Raw genomic sequence first — 22,939 nt, 5'->3', positions numbered from 1 at the left:
CCCTTCCCCTGCTCTCCGTGCTTGAGTGTTTGCAGATATAAGCTTACACATCACTTTCACACAGCATCTTTCCCTGATTAAACCTTTTCCCTACCTGGAGGCTGCCCTGCCCTCCCTCCATCCCCACCTGGCCGCCATTTTTATCCTACTTTCCCATCACGGTTTCCCCGGCATGTTCCCCAGTGCCTGGCACTGAACAACAGACACTCAACACTGATCTGCTAACCAGTACTCAGCCATAAAAATGAAGGCGATCTTGCCATTCAATGTTGACCCTGAAGACATTATGTGAAGTGAATTAGGTCAGAGAGAGAAAGACAAATACTGTATGATTTCACTTATACATAGAATCTAAAAAAAAAACCCCAAAATTCTGAATTCCTAGACACAGAGAACAGTCTAGTGGTTGGCAAAGGTGGGGGTGGGGGAGGGTGTGAAATGGGTGAAGGGGCTCAAAGGACACAAACTTCTAGTTATAAAGCAAGTAAGTCCTGAGGACATAATACAAGCATGGTGGTCACATTTAATAATACCATATTGCATATCTGAAAAGTTGCTAAGACAGTAGATCTTAAAAGTCCTTATTACAAGAAACAGAATCTATAAGTCGGTGTGGTGAGGGATGGTAACTAGACCTGCGTGGAGGGGTCATCTCACAATGTCTATAAACATGTTTGACACCTAAAACTAATGAAGTGCTCTATGTCACTGATACCTCAAAGAAGAAATACATAAACAACCAGGAAAAAAAACAAAACAAAAAGAAACAGTTATCTGCTAAATAAATGACCCTCAGGTACAGGTTTTGGCCTCACCTTTTTACAGGTGGAAGCCACAGGGGCTCTACCAGCTCCAAGGGGTCTTGCTTCTGATTCTTTCTAGCCCCTGACTTTGTCGGTCAATACTGCTGCACCAGCTCACCCCCCGTATAATACCTTAGGCTTCGTCAAGTCAGCCAGAGTGGCCAGATTCTCAGCTGCTCCCAGAGTCCCTTCAGGATGTCTGTCTAGAGCTTGGCTCCCCACCGGACACTGGGGACAACCTCAGGCCGTCTTGCCCCCCCCACCCCTCCCCCGCTAACCTTGCTGGTGCCTTAACTCAGGTGCAAATGGGCATCCAAGGAAGTGGGGGGAAACCTGCAGGGATTTAGGGGACAGGCCAAAATGTGGTGCACCCCAGCTATCTTCCCAAAGATGTATTCTGATGTTAGGAGGCAGCCTGCCTGTCCCCGGGGCCAGGAACTTGCCAAGGAGCATTCGGCTAAACCCAATATATCCAGATCAATAGACCCATATCCCTTTCGCTAATGGTCACTCAATTCAATGGCATTTAAAATCCTATAAATTCTTTCTAGAGAGCCTTCCTCCAGGACCAAACACATGTATTTCTAGAGCCTGAAGGAAAAGACAAGGGAGGAGAATCGCTCTCCTCGATCTTTCACACTCCCGAGCCCGTGCATTTTCCAGATGCGTGGAGCAGACATGGCTGGGAGAAGAGTGGGAACTTCAGAAAGGTTGCAAATCAGTATTTGAGGGCACAGACAAGGATTGTCCCTGGATTTATATGCGATAAAATGGATTACTTGTACATAACTGGACTATTAAGAGATCTGGATGACAATCATTTCTCTTTCACGGATTCTGGAACCTGAACACTCAAGAAAGAAGAACAGAGAAATAATTATAATCTATTTTCAAAGGAGGACAATAGAAAACAGCAGGTTTAGCTTTTAATGCCGTCATAAACATTTTTAGTGCATTTATATCGCCTTTTCTATTGTGAAAAGGGGAAAAGCTAAATGATGTTTATAGAAACTTAGGAGGCACAAGTCTGAGTAGAACATGAGGGCCCAGGCTCCGTGCCGAGGCGAGAGGCCAGCTGCCAAGATCCCCCACGCGCCTGCGGTGCCCCCAGAGTGCCCACGATGGCCCCGCAGCCCTTACTGCACTGTAGTGGTCTTGCCTGCTAGGATTTCACACCGGCGCTCAGGGAGCAGGATCCTAGCGTCAAGCAGCACGAAATTTTCCATTTCCATTTCTGTGTGTCTAGGAATTCAGAATTTTTTTTTCTTTTCTTTTTTTTTTTAGATTCTACATATAAGTGAAATCATACAGTATTTGTCTTTCTCTCTCTGACCTAATTCACTTCACATAATGCCTTCAGGGTCACCAATGAATGGCAAGATCTCCTTCTCTTTTATGGCTGAGTACTAGTTAGCAGATCAGTGTTGAGTGTCTGTTGTTCAGTGCCAGGCACTGGGGAACATGCCGGGGAAACCGTGATGGGAAAGTAGGATAAAAATGGCGGCCAGGTGGGGATGGAGGGAGGGCAGGGCAGCCTCCAGGTAGGGAAAAGGTTTAATCAGGGAAAGATGCTGTGTGAAAGTGATGTGTAAGCTTGTATTTGCAAACACTCAAGCACATTTTCCATTTCAAGGCCAATATCCTATGTCTTTTAGAATAAGTGAGATGTGAGACTGCTAAAAATTTATGTATAGGAAAAACAATTCCATGAAGCTCAGGACCAAAAAAGGTACTGAGACTCCGTCTTTTATGCGTATTTTTAATAGACTAAGGTTTCAAGTGGGAGAAGTTGATTTTTTTTACAGAAAGAGGAATTAGATTCTAAAACTGTGTCTACTGAAAGCCAGTGTCACTACCCAATATTTCTATTTTAAGAAGAAAAACAGGACTTTTGTGTATATTGCTAATCTGTGGTAAAACACAAATTATGGAAGTCAATGTGGAAGTCAAGTTTCTTTTGTGGGTTTTTTGTTTGTTTGTTTGTTGTTAATCCAGCTGTTTTGGGGGGTGGGGGGAGAAGAAAGGCGGAAAAGCTTACTTAGTTTGGGCACCGGCTGTGTGTCCCAAAACTGGTATCTGTGTTTGGCAGCTTCATCGATGCTCCTGGCAGGGCCTTGGCATGCAGACAACAGCTCCATGGCTCTCTGGATATCCTGCAACTTCTGCATCGGGATGGTGGGATTCTAGAACAGCAAAGACACACAGACACAAAAATGAGGAAGCCGCCACCCGCTCCCAAACCTGGGCCAAACACACGTGCCATCTGCCCTGGAGACCACAACACCAAAAACCAACCCCCTTCCTCTAAGTCTGGTTGGGGACCGGGCTCAAGGAGGCTAACGTATTAAAATAGAAGCAAACACATTACGTTAAGGGTAACAATAACACAGGAGTTTTCACGGGGCTTTGGTAGTTTTGGGAAATCTGAAGTAAAGCCAACCACCCACCCCGGTTCAGGGTCTCCCCCATCTGCAGAGGGTCCTCACTCGCACTCATCTGGGTGGAGGAGCAGAAAGGAGGGACATGCACACAAGCCTTATGACCACAGCAGCCCGTCAGGCACACCCTCGGGTTCACAGCTGGGGTTGAGGCCCTCAGCAGCAATGTGGGGCCAAAGGAAATCACTGCTAGAATGGAAACGAGGCAGGCAAGGGAAATTTCAGTTCATTTAAAAAAAAAAAAAAAAAGGAAGGAAGGAAGGAAAAGAAAGAAATGAAAAGGGAAGGGAGGAGGGAGGGGAGGGAAGGGAGAAGGGAAGGGATAGGAAGATTAGGAAATGGAAGGGAAGGGAATAGAGAGGAAGAAGGAAGGGAAGGAAAGAGGGAAGGGAAGGGAAGAGGAAAGGAAAGGTGGAAGGGAAGGGAAAACGAAATGGAAGGGAAGAGAGAAAGGAAGAAAGGTAAACTGAGTGCTGAGCTGTGAAGTTAATCAAGAATGGAAATTTCTAAGTGTGCCTTCCACCAGGACCACACCCTGCCTTCTCGCAGCTCCCATGCTCCTCCAGAGACAAACCTCCCGACGAGAACAGTTTCTTCTGTGAGTTTAGATCTTTGGCAACCTCAGCCTCTTTTCCCCACGCCAAGTGTTGGAAACTAACCTTTTTTCAGGAAAACATATTCTCAGTCTGGAAAACTGACAATACCTTTCAAATCTCAAGTTCCTTCCTCGAAGCCAATATTTCTCTTATCTCTGAAGATTCCCCAGCTCTTTTTTTGGAAAGTCCCTAAGATAATGTAATCCCACATGGAAAGTGAGCCTACACTTTCCACTTAGGGCTGAACGGGAAAATCAACTTTTTTCAGTGTGTCAAATTATTAGTTTTAGAATTTGGATGTCACACAAAGAATGCCCTTCACTGCCATTCAGAGGTGGTTAACAAGAATTTCAGAGCCCTTTGCTATTCCTGTGTGCCAACACACCTGGGGCACCAAAGAAAGCTACCACGGATCCTTGCTGGTTTATTAATAGTAGCTCTGGACTTCTGGTCAACCTCGAATCTGCCATCTGTGGTCTGGAGCCAATCCTCTAACTTGAGAAGCTTTACCTATACCACACACTACAAATCAGGGTTTACTTAATATACACCTCCCTGTGTTTGCTTTATCATTGGGTTTGCTTGGGATTCTTGCTTGGGTCTCTTCTGAACCTCCAACATACAGTAACCGATTTCCAGCAAAATGAAATTTACATCCATCTGAACCCCTAACGAGGCAATCTATTAGAAGACCTACAGCTTAAACAGGAACTCTGAGCACAGCACATTTCAACTAAGAATGCTTGAGCATGTACCCATTTATCTTTAAAAAGGCAAATATGAACCCACAAAGCCTACACTAAATTTGTCATGGGGATTTTTCTTTCCTAATTCTGGAGTTAAATTCTTGATCACAAATATAACAAACTCTAGCTAGTTTGCAGCAAACATGAATCAGCATCTTTGTTCCAAAGGAGCCAATAATATCCCAACTCTGTGAAGACAGACCTCAGAGTGGTTTCAACCCTAATTAGCCTCGTCGGGTTGACTAGCAGTCTTTCCATAAAACGACCATTCATGACATATTTATATCTGAATGCTCACTATTTTAAGTGCTTTCTTAAAGTGGATACAAGTAAGCACAATTTTCAAATCCATGGTGACTAAGCAGCCAGGAAAATTCGGCTACGATACATTCTTAACCCTATTCGCTCACTTCCCACCACCTTAGCTTCCCACTACCATCTCTAAGTCAGGCGCATCTCTTTTCCTCCACGGAATATTATACTCCAACTGTACTCTGTACCCTTTCCTTTCTAAAATGTAATATCTTGGAAAAATGTCCAAGTCCTCCACCGCTAAGGAGCCTATCATCTTATTCTGGTTCTTGGGTGCAGACTGGAATATTTTCTACACACAATCCAAAGTACTTGATAGTGTTATTTAGAGCTAGCGTTTTGTGTAAGGGAAAGAAACTCCGGTTTCAAAAAATGCAATGGAGAAGGGCCCACATTAACACAATCCTGATTTATTCTCAATTGTAAAAGAAAACAACGTCTCCACCAGACAATGCTAGCCGCTCCTCCTGCCTTGGCTAGCTCTAGCTTCTTATAAGCGACCAGAAGTAATGGAAGGGCTCAAAGTGGCTGGGGGTACAGCGAGGGGAGCAAGCTGATGGTGATGGCAGAAGCAATACGGAAGGTCAGAACCGCATATATGCGATACCGCATTTACCCAAGGAAGCGACATCGAGAAATGGGAAAAATGTCTTGCGAGTTGATGGCATACCTTATACGAGTGACCTTGGGGAGGAGGGCCAGTGGATAAGAGTATTTATTACCTGAGAGACGAGCTGAAAAGCGAGGGGACAACACCCCATTTTCTTCTCACCCCACAAGGCAGTCAGGGAAAACTGGGCAAAGTAAGTATCCTCTCAGTGACTCCTGGTCCTTACGTGTGAAACAATTAACAACAAAAACTGCCTGCAAGACCCACTTGGCACGAGACAGTGTCAACTGTGTGCAAGAAAGAAAGAATTCCAACCCTGCACAAGTTGCATAACATTAGGTAACAGCTGCCATATCGACAATGCTTTAAGGTCATTTAACAGAAAGGCCCTAACTGTAACCTCCTCACAGCCCCGTGAGCTGGGGCCAGAAGGCATGACTCCCACCCGGTAGCGGCAGAAACTGGCTCATGGAGGGTGGCACCCACACAGCTCGTGAGCTACAGGGCCGAGACCGAGACCATGTTTCCCAGTGCGCCCCCGAGCCCCTCGGCCACACCACGACCCCCAGGACGATGGACGGGGCGCTGCAAACATCAGGATCATCCGTGTGCTTCACCACACTTCTAACACCAACCCCGTGCCCTGTGAGCTTCCTGCACGGAGAGGGCCCTGTGCACCCACAAGGCCTGTATTCCCAGCCAGGGTGACCAGGGTCGGCCCCAAGGTGGGGGCAGCTGCCATCCGCCCCACCAGAGCCTCGCAAGACCGGCCGGCCGCCTGCCCTGCCGGCTGGGTCTCAGGTGGGTGTTTCTCCGGCGGGAACTGTCAGGAGCTCCGCCCCACCCTCAGCAACGCGATGTAAGCATGGCCGCTCGAGCCTGCTGGTCGGATTCAAGGTCGTAAGACTTACCTGTGGCTGCTCCCGTGGGAATCTGCTGCCAGATCGTGGGGTGCTATTCAGGTAATTAGACAGATACCCAGAAAAATTAAAATGTGAATATCTTCTGAACTGAAAGTAACGAAATATTAAGCTTAACTTCAAAACAACAACACACACCTAAGCAGCTCACGCTGACACTGACTTCTATCACTATAGTCTAGGTTCTAATTTGCTCTGAGAAAAAGGAAAAATGCTGGTTGTATCCCCATACACACAAAAACACAGTCTGTACCTCTTATTTAGGTACCAACATCAGCAGCAGGAAGGCTGTAAAGCCCTCCGGGGACGAGCGCCACCCAGCACAAGGTCACGGCAAAACCCCAGGTACGCCTCCGGCTTGCACATGCAGGAGGAACCACAGAGGCTAAAATAAAACTGGGGTCTCACTTTGGAAGGCTGCTGGATTTTAATCTCCTGGGAATCAGAGGCCGAGTCTGACTTGGTGCCTCCGGAGTTCGGTTTCTCCTTCTTTCTCTTCTGTTTCTTCTTTTTCTTTTTGGCACCCAAATCTCCTCCAGGACTTCTGTTAGGAAAATCACAGAGGATAAAACAAGAACAAAAAAATCATTATAGAAAATTAATCATTGAGAAGAACACAAATTATACCCGGGAGGGAGAAAAAAGAAAACTAGGTTAGGAAGCCTCACATTGTGATTTATAAGGAACATATGTATCTGATCATTCAGGCGACCTAATACATGGCTCTTGTACATATTTCCTAAGTGAAAAGAGCTTAAAAATGTCTGTTATGTTAATAAGGTGACTTGTGGAAAGTGCCCAAGGGTGGGGGTTGGTGACCAGTGGTGCTAGCCCTGTGATCAGAGGGTTGTAACGTCCATTCCCAGCCCCCAACTGCCAGGGAGAAGAGGATGGCAACAGGATGGCCGGTGATTTAATCAGTCGTGCCTGTGCAATGAAGTCTCTACAAAAACCCTGGAAAACAGCGTTTCCCTTGTACAAACTCAGGGAAAGTGGGGCATGGAAGCTCGGTGCCCTTTTCCCACACCTGGCCCTATGCATCTCTTCCACTTGGCCATTCCCTAGTCCTATCCTTTTATGATAAACCAGTCATCTAGTAAAGAAAATGTTCCTATTACTTCCGTGAGCTGTTCCAGCAAATCAATCAAATCTGAGCAAGGGACCATGGGACCCTCTGATATAAAGCTGGTGGGTCACGAGGACAGGGGACAGCTTGGGTTTGCTTGCAACTGGCCTCTGAAGTGGGGGATGGTATGTAATGGGAGCAGTCCTGAGGGACCGAACCTTTGCCCCGGGCAGACTGAATCAGAACGTATCAGAACAGTGTTAAATGAAAATTCTGCCAGTGTCTTGTGAGAAGCCTGCCATCTACATGCACATGATGGGGTTAGATCCAGAAACTCAAGATGGGATGTAAAGTGGATAATGAAATTTAGACAGATGAGAAGTTAACAGGACAAAGAACTCAGAAGAATTATTAGTCTACGTGCAGTCACACTGCAGGTTCTCAGTAGCATTCGAGTAGGAAAACTATAGCTAGAATCCATATTTTATGATGAAAGTCAAGTAGCTTTCCAGCTGAACCACGGCTCTGCTAACCAACTTTTTAGGTAGCCTTTTAAGGGAGAGATACGTGTTGTAAAAAAAATTCCATTACAAACTTCTCTTGGGCACAACAAATCACAAAGCTCAACACAACAGAACCGAGGAAACCGCTTCTTTGCAGAAGGGGAAATTTTCCTTGGTAAATCATTTAACAAGAAGAATTAACAATTAAAAAACCCTATGTGGAAAAAAATGTTCACTGGTAAAACATTTGTCTGGAACTCTTTTGTCATCTTATGGCTGTCACCCCCTGAAAGAACAGAAGAGACCCCAGGAGATGTGCAATTTCCAGTTACTTGGGTCTACACTACCACAGTATTCCCAGAAGGGAAGTTGAAATTCAGAGACTGTTACTGCATTATTGCCTGGATGTAAGGAAAAGTGATGGAAACAAACCATTCCACTCTACTGCCCTCAATAAACTGTATCTGCTGTTGGCTACTTTCACTCTTGCCTAATTATCAAATATCTATGCATCACGCAAGACACAAATGTCACCGATATCTATGTATTAACAGCCCTGTAACACTGTCCCCCAGAGGCAACCCATGGTTTTTCTCGTACATATTCTTCCAAATTTCTCCTTCTTCTCTAAGCGCCCCTTCATTTTCACTGTGAATAAGTTTTAAATAAAAATTGAATTTTTTTTAAAGACTTTATTTATTTATTTGAGAGAGAGACAGTGAGAGAGAGCATGAGTGAAGAGAAGGTCATAGAGAGAAGCAGACTCCCCATGGAGCTGGGAGCCCGATGCGGGACTCGATCCCGGGACTCCAGGATAATGACCTGAGCCGAAGGCAGTCGGACGTCCAACCAACTGAGCCACCCAGGCGTCCTTAAAAATTGAATCTTAAACATACCATTTGCCAACTTGCTTTTTACCTCCTTCCACTTAACAATGTGTCTTAGATTCCTTCCCATGTCAGGATATAGTGAGCGACTTCATTTCTTTTTAGCAGCTAGAGAGCATTCCGTTGTGTAAACACATCATATTTAACCATCCCTACATTAAAAAATGCTGCTGTAGGGGCGCCTGGGTGGCTCAATGGGTTAAGCCTCTGCTTTCGGCTGGGGTCATGATCTCAGGGTCCTGGGATCGGGCCCCACATCGGGCTCTCTGCTCAGCAGGGAGCCTGCTTCCTCCTCCCTCTCTCTGCCTGCCTCTCTGACTACTTATGATCTCTGTCTGTCAAATAAATAAATAAAATCTTAAAAAAAAAAAATGCTGCTGTAGGGGCGCCTGGGTGGCTCTGCCAATTAAGCATCTGCCTTTGGCTTAGGTGACCATCTGGGGTCCTGGGATCAAGCCCCAGGGCAGCTCCCTGCTCAGCAGGGAGTCTGTTTCTCTCACCCACCCCACCCCCTGCTTGTACTCTTTCTCTCAAATAAATAAATAAAATCTTTTTTTTTTTAATGCTGTAAAAAAAAAAAAATTCTGGCATTTACATCTTTATGTATTCGTGCCAGTAATGTCCAAAGGTGGAAATACTAGGTCATGCACGTTTTTACTTTCAGTAGATAATTAAGATTGCTTTACTAAATACTGTACCAATACCCAGTCCACCAACCTGGTTCCACACATACGGAGCTTAGAAATCACCACTCCATCTTAACAGACTGAAAACCCAACAACTCCTCTTGGATTCATGGGAAAGGCAAGGACACAGGACTAAGACTGGCCCCAAGACCTGCCAGACACGTACGAACACAGGTCATTGCAGCTTCCTCCAGCAAAGCCTCAGGAATGCAAACCACCACAGCAGCTGTACTCAGGTAAGAAAACAGGAGGTGTGACTGCCCAGTGCTGGGGCCTGTGTGTGAACCAGGGGGACCCAGTCCCAGGGGTCTCCCAGACTTTTGTGAGTTTTCCCAGAACAAACAGCAGACAAAAGTCCCCTCGTGCTTCCGGCAGTGGGAGGGGAAGAGGGACCCTTCTGAAATGAGCCAGAGCACTCTGTTCTCAACAAGGCCTGCCCTAGAAGAAACTGGTCGACCAGAGCCTAACTGACATGGGGAAATACCCAAACCCAGTCCGCACAAGAGGGGAGGAGGAAACAGAGGAAACATGAGCAGGTTCAGAGCCCAGAGGCCCAGGCTCAGTAACGGCTGGGAGGGGCCGCAGTGCAGGACCGCAGAACCCCCACGCCCTCACCTCTCACCACCACACCACTGAAGCACCAGCAGCAGCTCCTCTTATCCGGTACCTCATGTCTGGTTATGTGGAAAAAATTATAAGGCGTACTGAGAGGCCAAAAACAAAGCTGGAAAAAAGACCAAGCACCAGAATCAGACAGGGCAGGGATGCTACAACTGTCAGAACAGGAATTCAAAACCGACAGATTAATATCCCAAGGCTTCAAAGGAACAAAACAGACAGCATGAAAGGGCAGACAATGTTAACAGAGAGATAGAAAACCTAAGAAAGAGCCAGAAAGAAATGAAAGAAATAAAAGACACTTTAAGAGAAATGCAGAGGTCCTTTGATGGGCTTATTAGCCGACTGGACACAGCTGAGGAAAGAATCTCTGAGCTTGAAGATACAGCAACGGAAACCACCAAAAGTGGGACATCTAGATGCTCAGTCAGTTATGCGTCTGTCTCTTGATTTCTGGTTCAGGTCATGATCTCAGCATTGTGGGATCAAACCCCACACGGGGCTCCCCCCACCCCACCCCTTGCACGCAAGCACACATTCTCTCAAAAATGAACAAAAACAAAACGCAACAACAACAAAAGAAATCTCCAAAAGTGAAAAGCTAAGAGAACAGTGATGAAACAGAACAGACTATCCAAAGGCCATGGGACAACTACACAAGGTATAGCACATGCGTGATGGGAATACCAGAAGGCATAGGAGGAACATAAAAAATATCTGAAATCATGACTGAGAATTTCCCCCAGTGAATGTCAGACACCACACCACAGATCCAGGAAGCTCAGAGAACACCAAGCAGGATGCACGCCAAGAAACACTATGCCTCAGCACAGGCATATCCTTTTCAAACTACAGAGTATCAAAGATTTAAAAAAAAAAAAAATCCTGAAAGAAGCCAGAGGCAAAATATGCTTTTCCTATAAAGGAACAAAGAACAGTAAGTCAATGGGAATGTCAATTTCCCAACTTCTCTGCCAATACTGAAATATCAACATTTTTTTCATCTTGGACAGTCTTTTTCTATTTTTTTCTTTCTTTTTTTTTTTTTTTTAAGATTTTATCTACTTGAGAGAGAGAACACGCACACAAGCAGGGAGAAGGGGCAGAAGCAAACTCCCTGCTGAGCAGGGAGCCCGATAATGCAGGGCTTGACCCCAGCACCCTGAGATCATGACCTGAGATGAAGGCAGACGCTTAACCACTGAGCCACCCAACTGCCCCTCCATCTCTGACAGACTTATAGGTAGAAAACCCTTACTGCAGATTTAATTTTTCTTTATTTAATCAGGAGCAAGGCTATACATATCTTTCCATATGTTCAATGACCATTTATATTTTTTCCATGAATTGCTCATTCATATCCTTTTTCTGTTACCCATCTCTTAAAAAAATTGACCTGTCGGTGGCCTTTATAAAAGCATGGATAGAACCTACCAGTTGTTAAGTATTTTTACTTTGGCTATTTTCATTTCATTTAATCCTTGCAATGGCTCTGTGAGATACTACTTTATGTCTATAGTACATTGCCTAGGCTGTTGTCTGTTACTCAGATTGCAAATACTTTATCTGGTTTATTTTTTATGGTATCTTTTCCTACACAGCCATTTACAATTTTGGTGGAGTCTAACATTTAAGAAATTTTCCCTTGTGGCTTTTGGACTTTTAAATCTTGCTTAGAAAGACCTTCCCTATTGCAAAACCACATCAACATCTTTTTATGTTTTTCCTCTACTAACTTTGTGACTTTTGGAGAATAATATTTAGCTTTCTGACTCCTTCGGAATGAAAGGTATACAGTGTGAAGTGCCCATGCCTCTACTTTTCAGAAACACAGTAAATAGAAGCAGTACCATCACTTGTTAATACTGGGGTCACACTGGAGCACCCAAAGACTGATAAGCAAATTTTGTAAGAGAGGCAGATCTGCCTGATTACTGGACACAATCACATAATGAGGTTCTCTTGTTGCTGGACACTGTTCCAGGCGCAAGCAGTATCAAAACACATCTGAAAATTCTTGGATACTTCTCTCAACAAGAGGTGAGGTCCATTCCCCTCCGCATGAATCTGGGCTGGCTTGTCCCCTGCTCTTTGTGCAGCAGAACTGACCTCATGGGATTCTGGAGGCTTGGTCACAAAAGGCCATGCCTTTTCCACCTGGCTCCCTCAGGATGCTCATTCTGGAGCCAGGAGCCACGGAAGAGGCCCGAGGGCCTGGAGACTGCCGGGCCAGCACCTAACATCCCCAGCAGGACCAGCTAGGGCCGAGGGAGGGAGCTCGGCTAGACCACCAGCCCCGTGGAGCCTGCAGCTACCCAAGAGGCCCGAAGGGAGAACCTGCCTTTCCAACTTCCTACCCACAAAATCTGCAAGTGTAACAAAGTGGCCGCTCTTTTATTTAGGTCACCAGCTCTGGCATGACCTATTACAGAGCAACAGACGGCGGATCAGAAATTGGGGGCCTGATAATGGAGGGCCACTCTAAGAAAACCCAAAAACACAAGGCAACTGCTCCAAGGCCAGGTGACAAGGCCGGGAGGAGACTCAAACAGACAGAGTTTCATGGTATGATTATTTCAGTGAGTGCGTTTATAAAGCTGTTGCCAGCAATAATGTGGAAACCAGAAAATGTACCTAATGAGCTGATGATGATCTAACTGAAAAGATCGCTGGGGAGAGGGCTGAAGCTGCTGGCTTCGTCTATAATGAGACAAGAGAGAGATCAACTCCAGAATAAGCTAGTTTCTGAGTAGAAATAAGAGAATAGATACACTCAGCCAGTAATTTGCAGGTTAAAGAATAAGTGTTTCTCATCCCAGAGTCTCCAGAAGGCAAAGATTTGCCTATGAAGAAATGGCCTCAGGTGGTGATCTCATGGGCGATGGGACTGAGCCCGCCTCGGGGTTCTAGCTCAGGGGGCGTCTGCTTGAGATTCGCTCTCCCTCTCCCCCTGTCCCACCCCCGCCTCACTCTCTTTCTCTCAAATAGTGAATAAATAAATCTTAAAAAGAAAAAAGAAATGGCCTAAGAACAGAAAGTCACAGCAAGGGTGGAGCGGTAAGCCCTTTGTTAGGATGTTAGGAAGATGGAAGGTGGGGCCTCTGGACCCTTCCAAACAGACAAAGGCCTCAGGTTCTGAAGGTGGGCCTCATCTATCCTCTGGAAACAGCAGAGCTTCTAAGAACCTTTGTCCCACAGCACCTTCACCAGGAGCCTGACAGAAAAGATTATCTGACAGAAGAGAGTTCAGGGTAACTTTTGTCGAACAGAGTGGATTATAAATGGACACGGAGGAAAGCCTGTGACATTTCTAAAAGCATCACACCAGCTTGAAAGGCAGCAGAACAAAGTGAACAGAGGCCTTTGGACCTGCAGCCTTTTATAGGGAGGAAACAGACAAAGAAGGTTACTCACTAGGGCACAAAGTTATCTTTTGGAAGGATGACTGGAACACCAGAACCAAGAGCCCCAAGGACAGAGTCCAGAGCCACAGATGATAGCTCCCAAGAAGAAGGACTGAGCACGAATCCAGGAGCTGACAACACGTTCCTGGTTGGATTTCAGAACTGCTATGGACCACTGACTGTGTTTTGCGCTCTACTTCCTCCCTCTAGGGCTCTCCTACATCTGTCCACCATTCCACAAGGGTGTGTGGAAAGCAGACAAGGTACATTTTCGGTTCATGGTGTTCAGCAGACCCCAAGAGCCCTCAGCCACACCTTGACTTTATTTACGTGAGATCCCAGACTTCAAGCCTGAACCTAATATCTAAGCCAAAACACAACAAGCCAGGGACTGAGTGAACTGAGGAAGACGATTATAGTTTTTGTGACTCTTGCTTGAAACATTGCTGGTTCTCCAGTGTTTGCTCTTCCAGATTTAAGGAATCAGTTTCTCCTAGGATATCTATGACTTACATAAACATGGTAAAATATTCCTTTGTGAACAAACTGAAGCATTTATTTTTTTCTTCCTTCCCAAACCCTCTAGAATTCAGAAACTCTCAGTGAGTTTTCTTTCTTTGGTGGCAATTATAATTACTTGCATAAGTTCAATAACAATGTGGTCTTAACAGGACACCACTGGAAACACAAGTTATGTTACCAAGGTTTTGACTGGAATGTCATTACTAGAGACACACATGGACTCAGATGAGACCAGAGAGCTTTAAAGAACTATTAAAGTTGACTTCATGGTGCCAATAGAGCCCCTTGGAAATGCTGGCCTGATACTTAGCTTATAGTTATAGCTTATAGTTTCCATCAACCTTACGAGAGTGAGTAAAGACTGTCACTTCCTGGCAGGTGCAGGAAACTTCAGGATATTCTGGGGACCTGAAGAGGAATTCACCCAAATCTACAGGCACTGCAGGCAAATCTGACAGCAAGTATTTGGCTTGGTTTCTGGCCTTAAGAGGCTATTAAGTTCAATCTGAAATACCTCATAAAAAGTTCCAGCAAAGCAGATTTATAAGAACTTAAAATGTCAATCAGTATTCTTGCTGTGCTTATGCAAATAATCAGGCCAAGTCTGTTAAAACCAGACTTATTTTATAAACAAATTAGTCTCTGTTTGGCTACTTCTGATGGAAATTAAGATGATTTTATTTTATTTTAAAGATTTTACTTATTTATTTGACAGAAACACAGCGAGAGAGGGAACACAAGCAGGGGGAGTAGGAGAGGGAGAAGAAGGCTCCCCGCTGAGCAGGGAGTCTGATGTGGGGCTTGATCCCAGGACCTTGGGATCATGACCTGAGCCAAAGGCAGAGGCTTAACGACTGAGCCATCCAGGTGCCCCAAGGGTGATTTTAGAGAGAAAAATTATATTTCAATAACACACCTTTGGAGAGGTTAAAGTCTACGTCTGATTGTCTTTAAATGTTTGTTTGCCTAAGCTAGACAACTTGAGGTAAACTTCAGAGAAATTGCCACAAGAGCTCGTGTATAGACATTCTTCTTACCTATTTCTCTGTGGGGATAACAGGACTCCATGCGCATGTGATTATTTTAATAGCTGGACAACAGGATGGACTCCGCAGCTGTGTAACTCAACTATCACCTTGACTGATTCTATGTGGGGGATGGCAAAACCGTTCCTCAAAAGCTGGAGCAGACCCTTGGGGCACCTGGGTGGCTCAGTGGGTTAAAGGTTAAAGTGGGTTAAAGCCTTTGGCTCGGGTCATGATCCCAGGGCCCTGGGATTGAGCCCCGCATCGGGCTCTCTGCTCAGCAGGGAGCCTGCTTCTCCCTCTCTCTCTGCCTGCCTCTCTGCCTACTTGTGATCTCTGTCAAATGACTAAATAAAATCTTTAAAAAAAAAAAAAAGGCCAGAGCAGACCCTACTCTATGGGTTAGCTATAGACTTGTGGAGAGAGGGACGGCCCAACGTTCCTCATGACTAAAATCGATGATGCAGTTGGGGATGCCCATATCTCCCAAGAGGAGCACCTCCCACCTGCCGGTGATTCCTTGTAAGTAGGACATTGTTAAAGCCAGATATCAGGCAAGGTGGTTTCCTGATAGTTTTATCCCTTAATCATATTTGTCCCAGGAGCTGCCTCTATCAATGTAGAATTATAAGAAGAGGATTTTACCTAAGCATACAGCGGCCATCTTTAATTAAACCTGGAACCCACTCACCCTCCTAAATGACGAAACCACATAAATTTGAGAAATAGTCCTTCAAAACTGGATGGCCCTTGATATTTTGAGAGCAACCCAAAGATGAACCTATGCTTTCATTAAAACAGATTGCTGTGTCTGTATTTCAAATTACTCAAAAAATGTAACTGAAGCCACAGAAGATTTAAACAAACACATCACTGCAATAAATGCTCTAGCTCTAGATGCTTTTAGCAGGATCTAAATTTGAGTCCTTCCAAATAGAAATATGCCCTGCTAAGCATTGCTATTACTTCTTGTTCTTTTAGGTTGCTGTTTGACTTTCTGTATTCGTCAAACAGAAGCCTGTGTTATTCACACATGCCTGCAGATGCCTTTGCTGTCTATTTCAGGAGGAACTAGAGAAATGAAGTTCTCCTACCCTGTCAAAGTCTTCCATTCCAAAAACCCTCCATCATCCCTGGTCAGCAGGAAGGAGCTACATAAGAAATGGCTGCAGGGGCACCTGGGTGGCTCAGTGGGTTAAAGCCTCTGCCTTCAGCTCAGGTCATGATCCCAGGGTCCTGGGATCGAGCCCCGCATCAGGCTCTCTGCTCAGCAGGGAGCCTGCTTCCTCCTCTCTCTCCGCCTACTTGTGATCTCTGTCAAATGCATAAATAAAATCTTTAAAAAAAAAAAAAATGGCTGCGGTCCCTTCTCCTTCCACAGAAATGGAATGGTGTTTTGACAGTGGGGATTTGTAAGCGGACTCCAATTACCTTCCTTTTTACCTCAGTCTTTACTTTCTAACTAATTAAGTTCTTCTTTCCAACTTACCTCTTAACCCAGGCAAAAGACCTTCCACGCAAAGCATCCCATGACAGGACCCAAAACTACTTCCTCAAGCAATAGGGAACCCCCAGACACCAGCAAGACCCGCAAGGCAATGATCAACCGGACCTTTACTGCCCCTCTCCTGTACCCACCAACCTCTGTCCACATTTTGCTTATATAAACCTGGGAGTATTTTCAGAACTTTGGAAACAGTCTTTTGAGACACTAGTCTGCTGACTTTCTGGTGCTGGCCTCACAGAAATAATTTCTCTTCCTGCTTCACCACCATTCATCTCTCTATCTTTGGATGTTGTCAGCGATGAGCGCCTGACCCTGGTCTGGTTGAGACCCCCGAAACCTGGTGCTTTTGCACCCCTGTGCCCTGGTCATAGCTCCCTTCCCCTGGATGTATGCACTTACAGTTTTGTGACTCACTTACAACCAGTCATTCACAACAAGTGTGTCAGCATGTGACTTCCATGTCTAGTGAGGAAAGCAAGCAGCTCCCACGCACTACTTGTGAAACGTTTTCTCCAGACGACCTTGAGACCTGCCCTGCTGGTGAGGCCGCAGGTAGGCGCACTGAGTGAGAAGCTGGGCTGCCACTAGTGGCCAACCACCTGAGTGAGCCACCTGGGGGGTTGGGTCTAGTGGAGCCCTGGGCTTACTGCAGTCCTGGCTGAGATCTGCAAGCGACCACCTGAGAGACCCCCAGAGAGAAGCTCCTCCAACTGGGCCGTTCCCAAATTCCTAATTCACAGGATCTGTGAGCCTAAATAAAACAGGTGCTGTTTTTTTACAGAGCAACAGTTACTGGAACATAAAGATTTAACAACAAACAAAGCAAAGTCTTGTTTTATGACGCATATATTTCTAATGAAATAGACAATACACAGATGGCAGGCCCATTTGTGGGTCTTAGAGACAGGGTCTCTAAGCGTGTAGCCTAGTGGCTTGCACAAAGAAAGCCAGTCAATAAGTAGTAGGTACTGTTATTATATAGTGAAGCATGTTGTTTCCCCCGCCAGGACACCCTTCCCTCCTTCACTGCCTGGCAAACTGCTTGTCACTCAAGAGTCAGGCCAAGAATCACTTTCTTGGAGAAAGCTTCTGGTTCCTCCCCCAATCTGAATCAGGGGCCGTTAAATCAAAGACTGCCCGGCCATCTGAGGTTCGTTCTCTTCAGCACACTCTAACCTGGTGTTCTTACCTGCTTTTCCCACTACAGTGTAAGGCCCTTAGGAACAGAATGACTCCCATTTCTCTGTAAAATGTACAAAATAATAGAAAAATATGAATCAGTCTCTGATCATCAGGAAGACCAAGCCATGATTAGAAGTTTGGAATTTTCGAGAGAGGGGAGGGGGGCTGGAAATGGAGTCAATGATGGCTCATGCCTACTCATAAAGGCTTCACTAAAATCCCAAATGTCCAGGGTTCAGAGAGCTTCCAGGTTGATGAGTATGTGGGGGTGCTGGGAGGGTGGCGCATGGGGTGGGGGGACAAGGAAGCTCTGTGCCTCCTCCCACATACCTTGCTCTATGCATCTCTTCCACCTGAATGTGTATCTGTATCCTTTATCCCATTTTTTTTTTTTTAGATTTTATTTATTTATTTGAAAGACGGAGATCACAGAGAAGCAGGCAGAGCGAGAGGAGGAAGCAGGCTCCCTGCTGAGCAGAGAGCCCGATTCGGGGCTCCATCCCAGGACCCTGGGATCATGACCTGAGCCGAAGGCAGAGGCTTTAACCCACTGAGCCACCCAGGTGCCCCCCTTTATCCCATTTTTAAATAATAAACTGGTAAACACCTATTTTCCTGAGTTTGGGGAATTCAAATTAATCAAAGCCGAGGAGGCAGTCATGGTAACCTCCCAATATACAGGCACTCGGATAGAAGCAGGGGTGATGACGGGTGCTCAGGACTGGCATTTGCAACAGGGGCAGGGCAGTCACGTGGGACTACCCCAGGAAGGCAGTCTGGGAAGTGAGTTATCGCGTAGGGCACCCAGCTGGTGTGGCAGAACTGCCTGGTATGGAAGCCCCCAGTCCCGGAATCCAAGTGCTGTGACAGGGCAGCAGCGTGAAGGTGAAGGAGAAACACAGTGGGAAAGCTTGATTTTTCCTACTCAAATGCGTAGTAAACGTTATTCATGCTCACTAGTATTTCGGAATCTCCTCTCCTGTGGGTGCTGGAAAGTATGAGGCATAAACATCCCCTGCCCCCTTGGAAGTGAGGCGTGGGCAGGCAGTTTGCTTAGCCAGTGGGAGATGAGGACACGTAACAGGTGTCGCTCCCAGGTGGAAACTTGAGAGCCATTACACCTTCCTCTTTGCTGACTATCCTCCCAGTCAACCCCTGCAGCCCTGAGGCAAGATGATGGCCATCAGGAGAGGATGGAGCCTCCCACCTAGCTGGGGCCCCGCATACCTCGAAGGAGTGGAGGCCCTTGTCTGCACCCACACAGTGTGTGTGGGAGACAGATCCTTGGTAACTTACACAACAGAACTGAGAGGCTTTTTGTTTGTGTTAAGCTCAGGATTACTTGAAGTCTACCTGATACAAAGCATTAGCCTCTCACCCAACCCCAAGGTCATAAAGGGACTCCTCTTTCTGTCGGTTAGTATGTACTAAAATCAGAAACTTCTCAATTCTAAAATGGACAAATCATGCCTCTGTAAAGTCAAAATATGTAAGGTAACTTCCATAGTGAGAAAAACTGTCGAAGAACAGTCCTTCAGACAGAGACTCATAGTTCCCTAGTCCTGGTCCTAAAACAGAAAGTAGTGTACATTTTTGGAGACACATGGAGACCCTGCCAAATGGTACCCCAGTGGTCTAAAAACAGTATGTGTTCCCACCCCAAAATGAGTGGTTTATTTTCATCAGATTTGAGCAGAATCAAACTGGACTATTGTGATATTTACATTTAAAATCGTCTGTGGCTAAAGACAACCATAAATATGCAACTAGCAACTGGGCTTAAACAAACACGAGAGCCACACAGCAGAGCTGGAAATACGCCATGGGCAAGTATGGTTTCATGAATTCTCTGATTTGGGAGGGCAAGTGTTTCAGGCTTTCCTCCCTCAACACTCCCATGGCTGGCACATTGTGAAACAGTGAGCTTGCTGAACTGTGGTGGCGTGATTTATGCCTGTGTGGTGTCAGTGTTGGGGGGGGGGCGGACAAAAGCTATTCACATTTGCACCCCCAAGGTCTGTAGTGCTTTAATGCCTGACACTAGCAAATTTTTATTTCAAATGCTTGTTGAATGAATGAGTGAATAATTCTCTTGAGATCTCTGGCTCTTGAGATGACTCCAGTCACCTATTGCCAGGTGGCAGAACACTTCTGAAAGCTACAATTCTCCCTATGTGCAGGGTAAACTTACTATGGCCTAGTATCACGTTTTTACTGTGCATCTACTATGTGCTCAATAGTGTGCTGGGAGCAGGGGTGAGTTGGGGGAGGGAAGTGGTGGTAACTAAAGTCATCAGGGACATGCCCTAGGCTTCATAACCCAGGAAAATACCCCTGTCCTGCCTCATTCTTTTACTGCCGCTGGTTATGTCTTTTCTAGAAACCACTGTGAGCCCAGGACCTTACAGCTCTTCCATCCAATACACCTAGTTTAAAATATCTCCAGGGGCACCTGGGTGGCTCAGTGGGTTAAAGCCTCTGCCTTCGGCTCAGGTCATGATCCCAGGGTCCTGGGATCAAGCCCCACATCGGACTCTCTGCTCAGCAGGGAGCCTGCTTCCTCCTTTCTCTCTGCCTGCCTCTCTGCCTACTTGTGGTCTCTGTCTGTCAAATAAATAAATAAAATCTTTACAAAAAAATAATAAATAAATAAAATAAAATATCTCCAAATTTCCAAGAAGCTTTCATCCAGAGGGATACAAACTGGTAATTTATGACTGGCATGGATGCCTACCCAAATGGATAGAAAGGAAGAATCAGGACCAACAAATAATCCAGATATTTTGGTTCTGTGTCTATCAATCACTTTTTTTCTAAAAAAGATAAACAAACTCATGGAAACTGAAGTTGATACAGAGACAAAAAGTAAATAAAAACACCAGATTATTTCACCAAAATTTCCTTAAATATGCCTACATCACGGATTCCATAACTTCTCAGACACTTACACAATGAAGTTTTCTGTTAATTTGTATTTGGGGGTCTGGTATTACACACCACAACTTCCTCCACTTCCCAATACCATCTTGTTAAAATTATACTATCTTATTTTGTTATGATGGAGAAACGGGAATCATTTTTGTTAACTCTAGTGCTCAAGGGTTTTTTTGTTGTTGTTGTTTTTCCCCCTTTGCTCTCATGGGCACTAAATTAGCCATCCCCTCCTCCAAACTCCCAGACATACCTGATAGTATTTCCACATTGAAAAGAAGCAGAAATCCCCCACCCCTAAATGAGGACGAACTACATTTCCATCTCCCAGAAGCCTCCAGTGTACCACTTGGTACATGAGATAATGGTAAATGAGAACACATGGTAAATGAGAACTGACAGGCGGACTTCACACTTGTGGGGATAAGAGTTATCACAAAAGGTAATAAAAGTGTTGGCAAGCATGTAGAGAAATCAGACCCCTCATACACTGCCAGCAGAAACACAAAATAGTGTAGGTGCTTTGGAAAACAGTTGGGCAGCTCCTCAAAATGCTAACCATTAAAGCTACCATGCCACTCAGCAATTCCACTCCGAGGTATATACCCAGGAGAAGCAAATACATAGATCCTATCTAGAAGCCTGCACACAGAGGTTCCCAGATGCCTCATTTTATAACAGCCAAAAAAGCAGAAGCCACCCAAACGCCCACCAACGGATACGCAAATAAAGAAGATGTGTCATATCCGTACCATGGTGTAGGACTCAGCAACAAAAGATGGGAGTCCTGACCCATGCTACAACATGGATGAACCCTGAAACCATCAGGCGAAATAAAAGAACCCAATCACTAAAGACCATATACTATAGGATTCCCTTTACACAAAATGTCCAGAGCAGGGAAATCTACGGAGACAGAAAATAGACTAGTGTTTGTCAGGTGCTGGGAGAATGAAGAGTACTGGGGGGTGACAGCTAAGGGACCCAGGGTTTCCTTTGGGGGTGATGAAATGTCCTAAAATTGATTGTGGGGATGTTTGTACAACTCTGTGAAAATACTACATGCCACAGAATCACACACGTTAAATGGGTGAATTGTAGGGTGTGTGAACTATAGGTCAAAAAAGCTGTTAGAACACTGGCAAGTCCAACTCCTGTCCCTGGAGGTGGTAGGATGATGTCAAGGCCTTTGCAGACCAAGAGCTGGTGACAGTGGCCTGCCTCCTGCAGATCAGGAGGAGTGTATGACACACAGAGATGTCACAGCCCCCGGGTAGTACAGTTGCTGCTGGGCCTCAGGATAATAAAGAAAAATCCCTGCTCTTGAAGACTCTTCTTGAAAATCCAATGAAGAATAACTGATTCAGACCCTTGGGACTCAAAAGTAAGTCCTGAACCACAGGTTAGCCATGGAACTCACGCAGCCCTCTTATAAAAATCTCTTGGTTCTTTAAGAACAGAAGTTGCACTTCCTACTTCCCCCCAGAATTCATACGAAAGATTCACAGCAGAAAGCCACTCAGTTTTCCTACCCCAGGAAGGACAGGTAATTCTGTCTGTGCCCACCTAGAATCTCTGGTGTATTCAAACCCCATTTATCTTAGAAGGTTAACCAATAAACTCCTTCTCAGCCATGGAAATGGCAAATATTTAATAGACATATTCCAAGATTCTATAGACAGGACTATACCCAAGCAAACATTCTGCAGATGCTCCAGGATAAACAAGTGGGGTAGAGATTGCTAGCTGACTACAAAATCCATCTTCCCTTTCTTTCTGGGCTCACAACCAGACTATGTTTTCCAACTTACTCACCATCAAATATGGCCATGTGACTAAGGTCTAGCCAGTGGATGGGAGTGGGAGTGAGGTCTGCCACTTCCTGCCAGCCCACAGACTCTCTTGAGTGTTCTCCCCACTCCTTCCCACGTGCTGACAGGATGCAGACGTAGGATGAGACAACAGAGAATGGGAGAGCCACATGATGGGAGAAGACTAGGCTCTGATAGAATGAAGGAAAAGTCTTCTTGCCACCCATCTGAACACCTTCACGTGGCTGTTATATGTGACATAAGAAGGAAATTTTCATTCCATTGAGCAAATTGCACATTAGAGCCTACCTGATATAGCAGTTTACCCTATCATAACTAATACATTAATATTAAGGACATCAAAATAATTCA

At 45.4% G+C, this 22,939-nt stretch overlaps 1 protein-coding gene across 1 annotated transcript in view; it reads right to left on the bottom strand.

Annotated features, from left to right (window-relative positions):
- The window catches only part of LOC111155544 (N-myristoyltransferase 2), a 77,229-nt gene that overhangs the window by 37,024 nt on the left and 17,266 nt on the right, over positions 1 to 22,939 (bottom strand). Inside the window, exons 2-3 of the mRNA XM_022515753.1 lie at positions 6,834 to 6,969; positions 2,842 to 2,986 (exon numbers count right to left, since the gene is read on the bottom strand). Coding sequence (XP_022371461.1) covers positions 2,842 to 2,986; positions 6,834 to 6,969 — 281 coding nt within the window. The remainder of the gene's footprint in view (positions 1 to 2,841; positions 2,987 to 6,833; positions 6,970 to 22,939) is intronic.

This window comes from Enhydra lutris, unplaced genomic scaffold (assembly GCF_002288905.1).
Source record: "Enhydra lutris kenyoni isolate GAN:26980312 unplaced genomic scaffold, ASM228890v2 scaffoldscaffold42, whole genome shotgun sequence".
Taxonomy (NCBI): domain Eukaryota; kingdom Metazoa; phylum Chordata; class Mammalia; order Carnivora; family Mustelidae; genus Enhydra; species Enhydra lutris.
The sequence above is the reverse complement of the archived record's forward strand: the minus strand, read 5'-3'. Positions and strand labels throughout refer to the sequence as shown.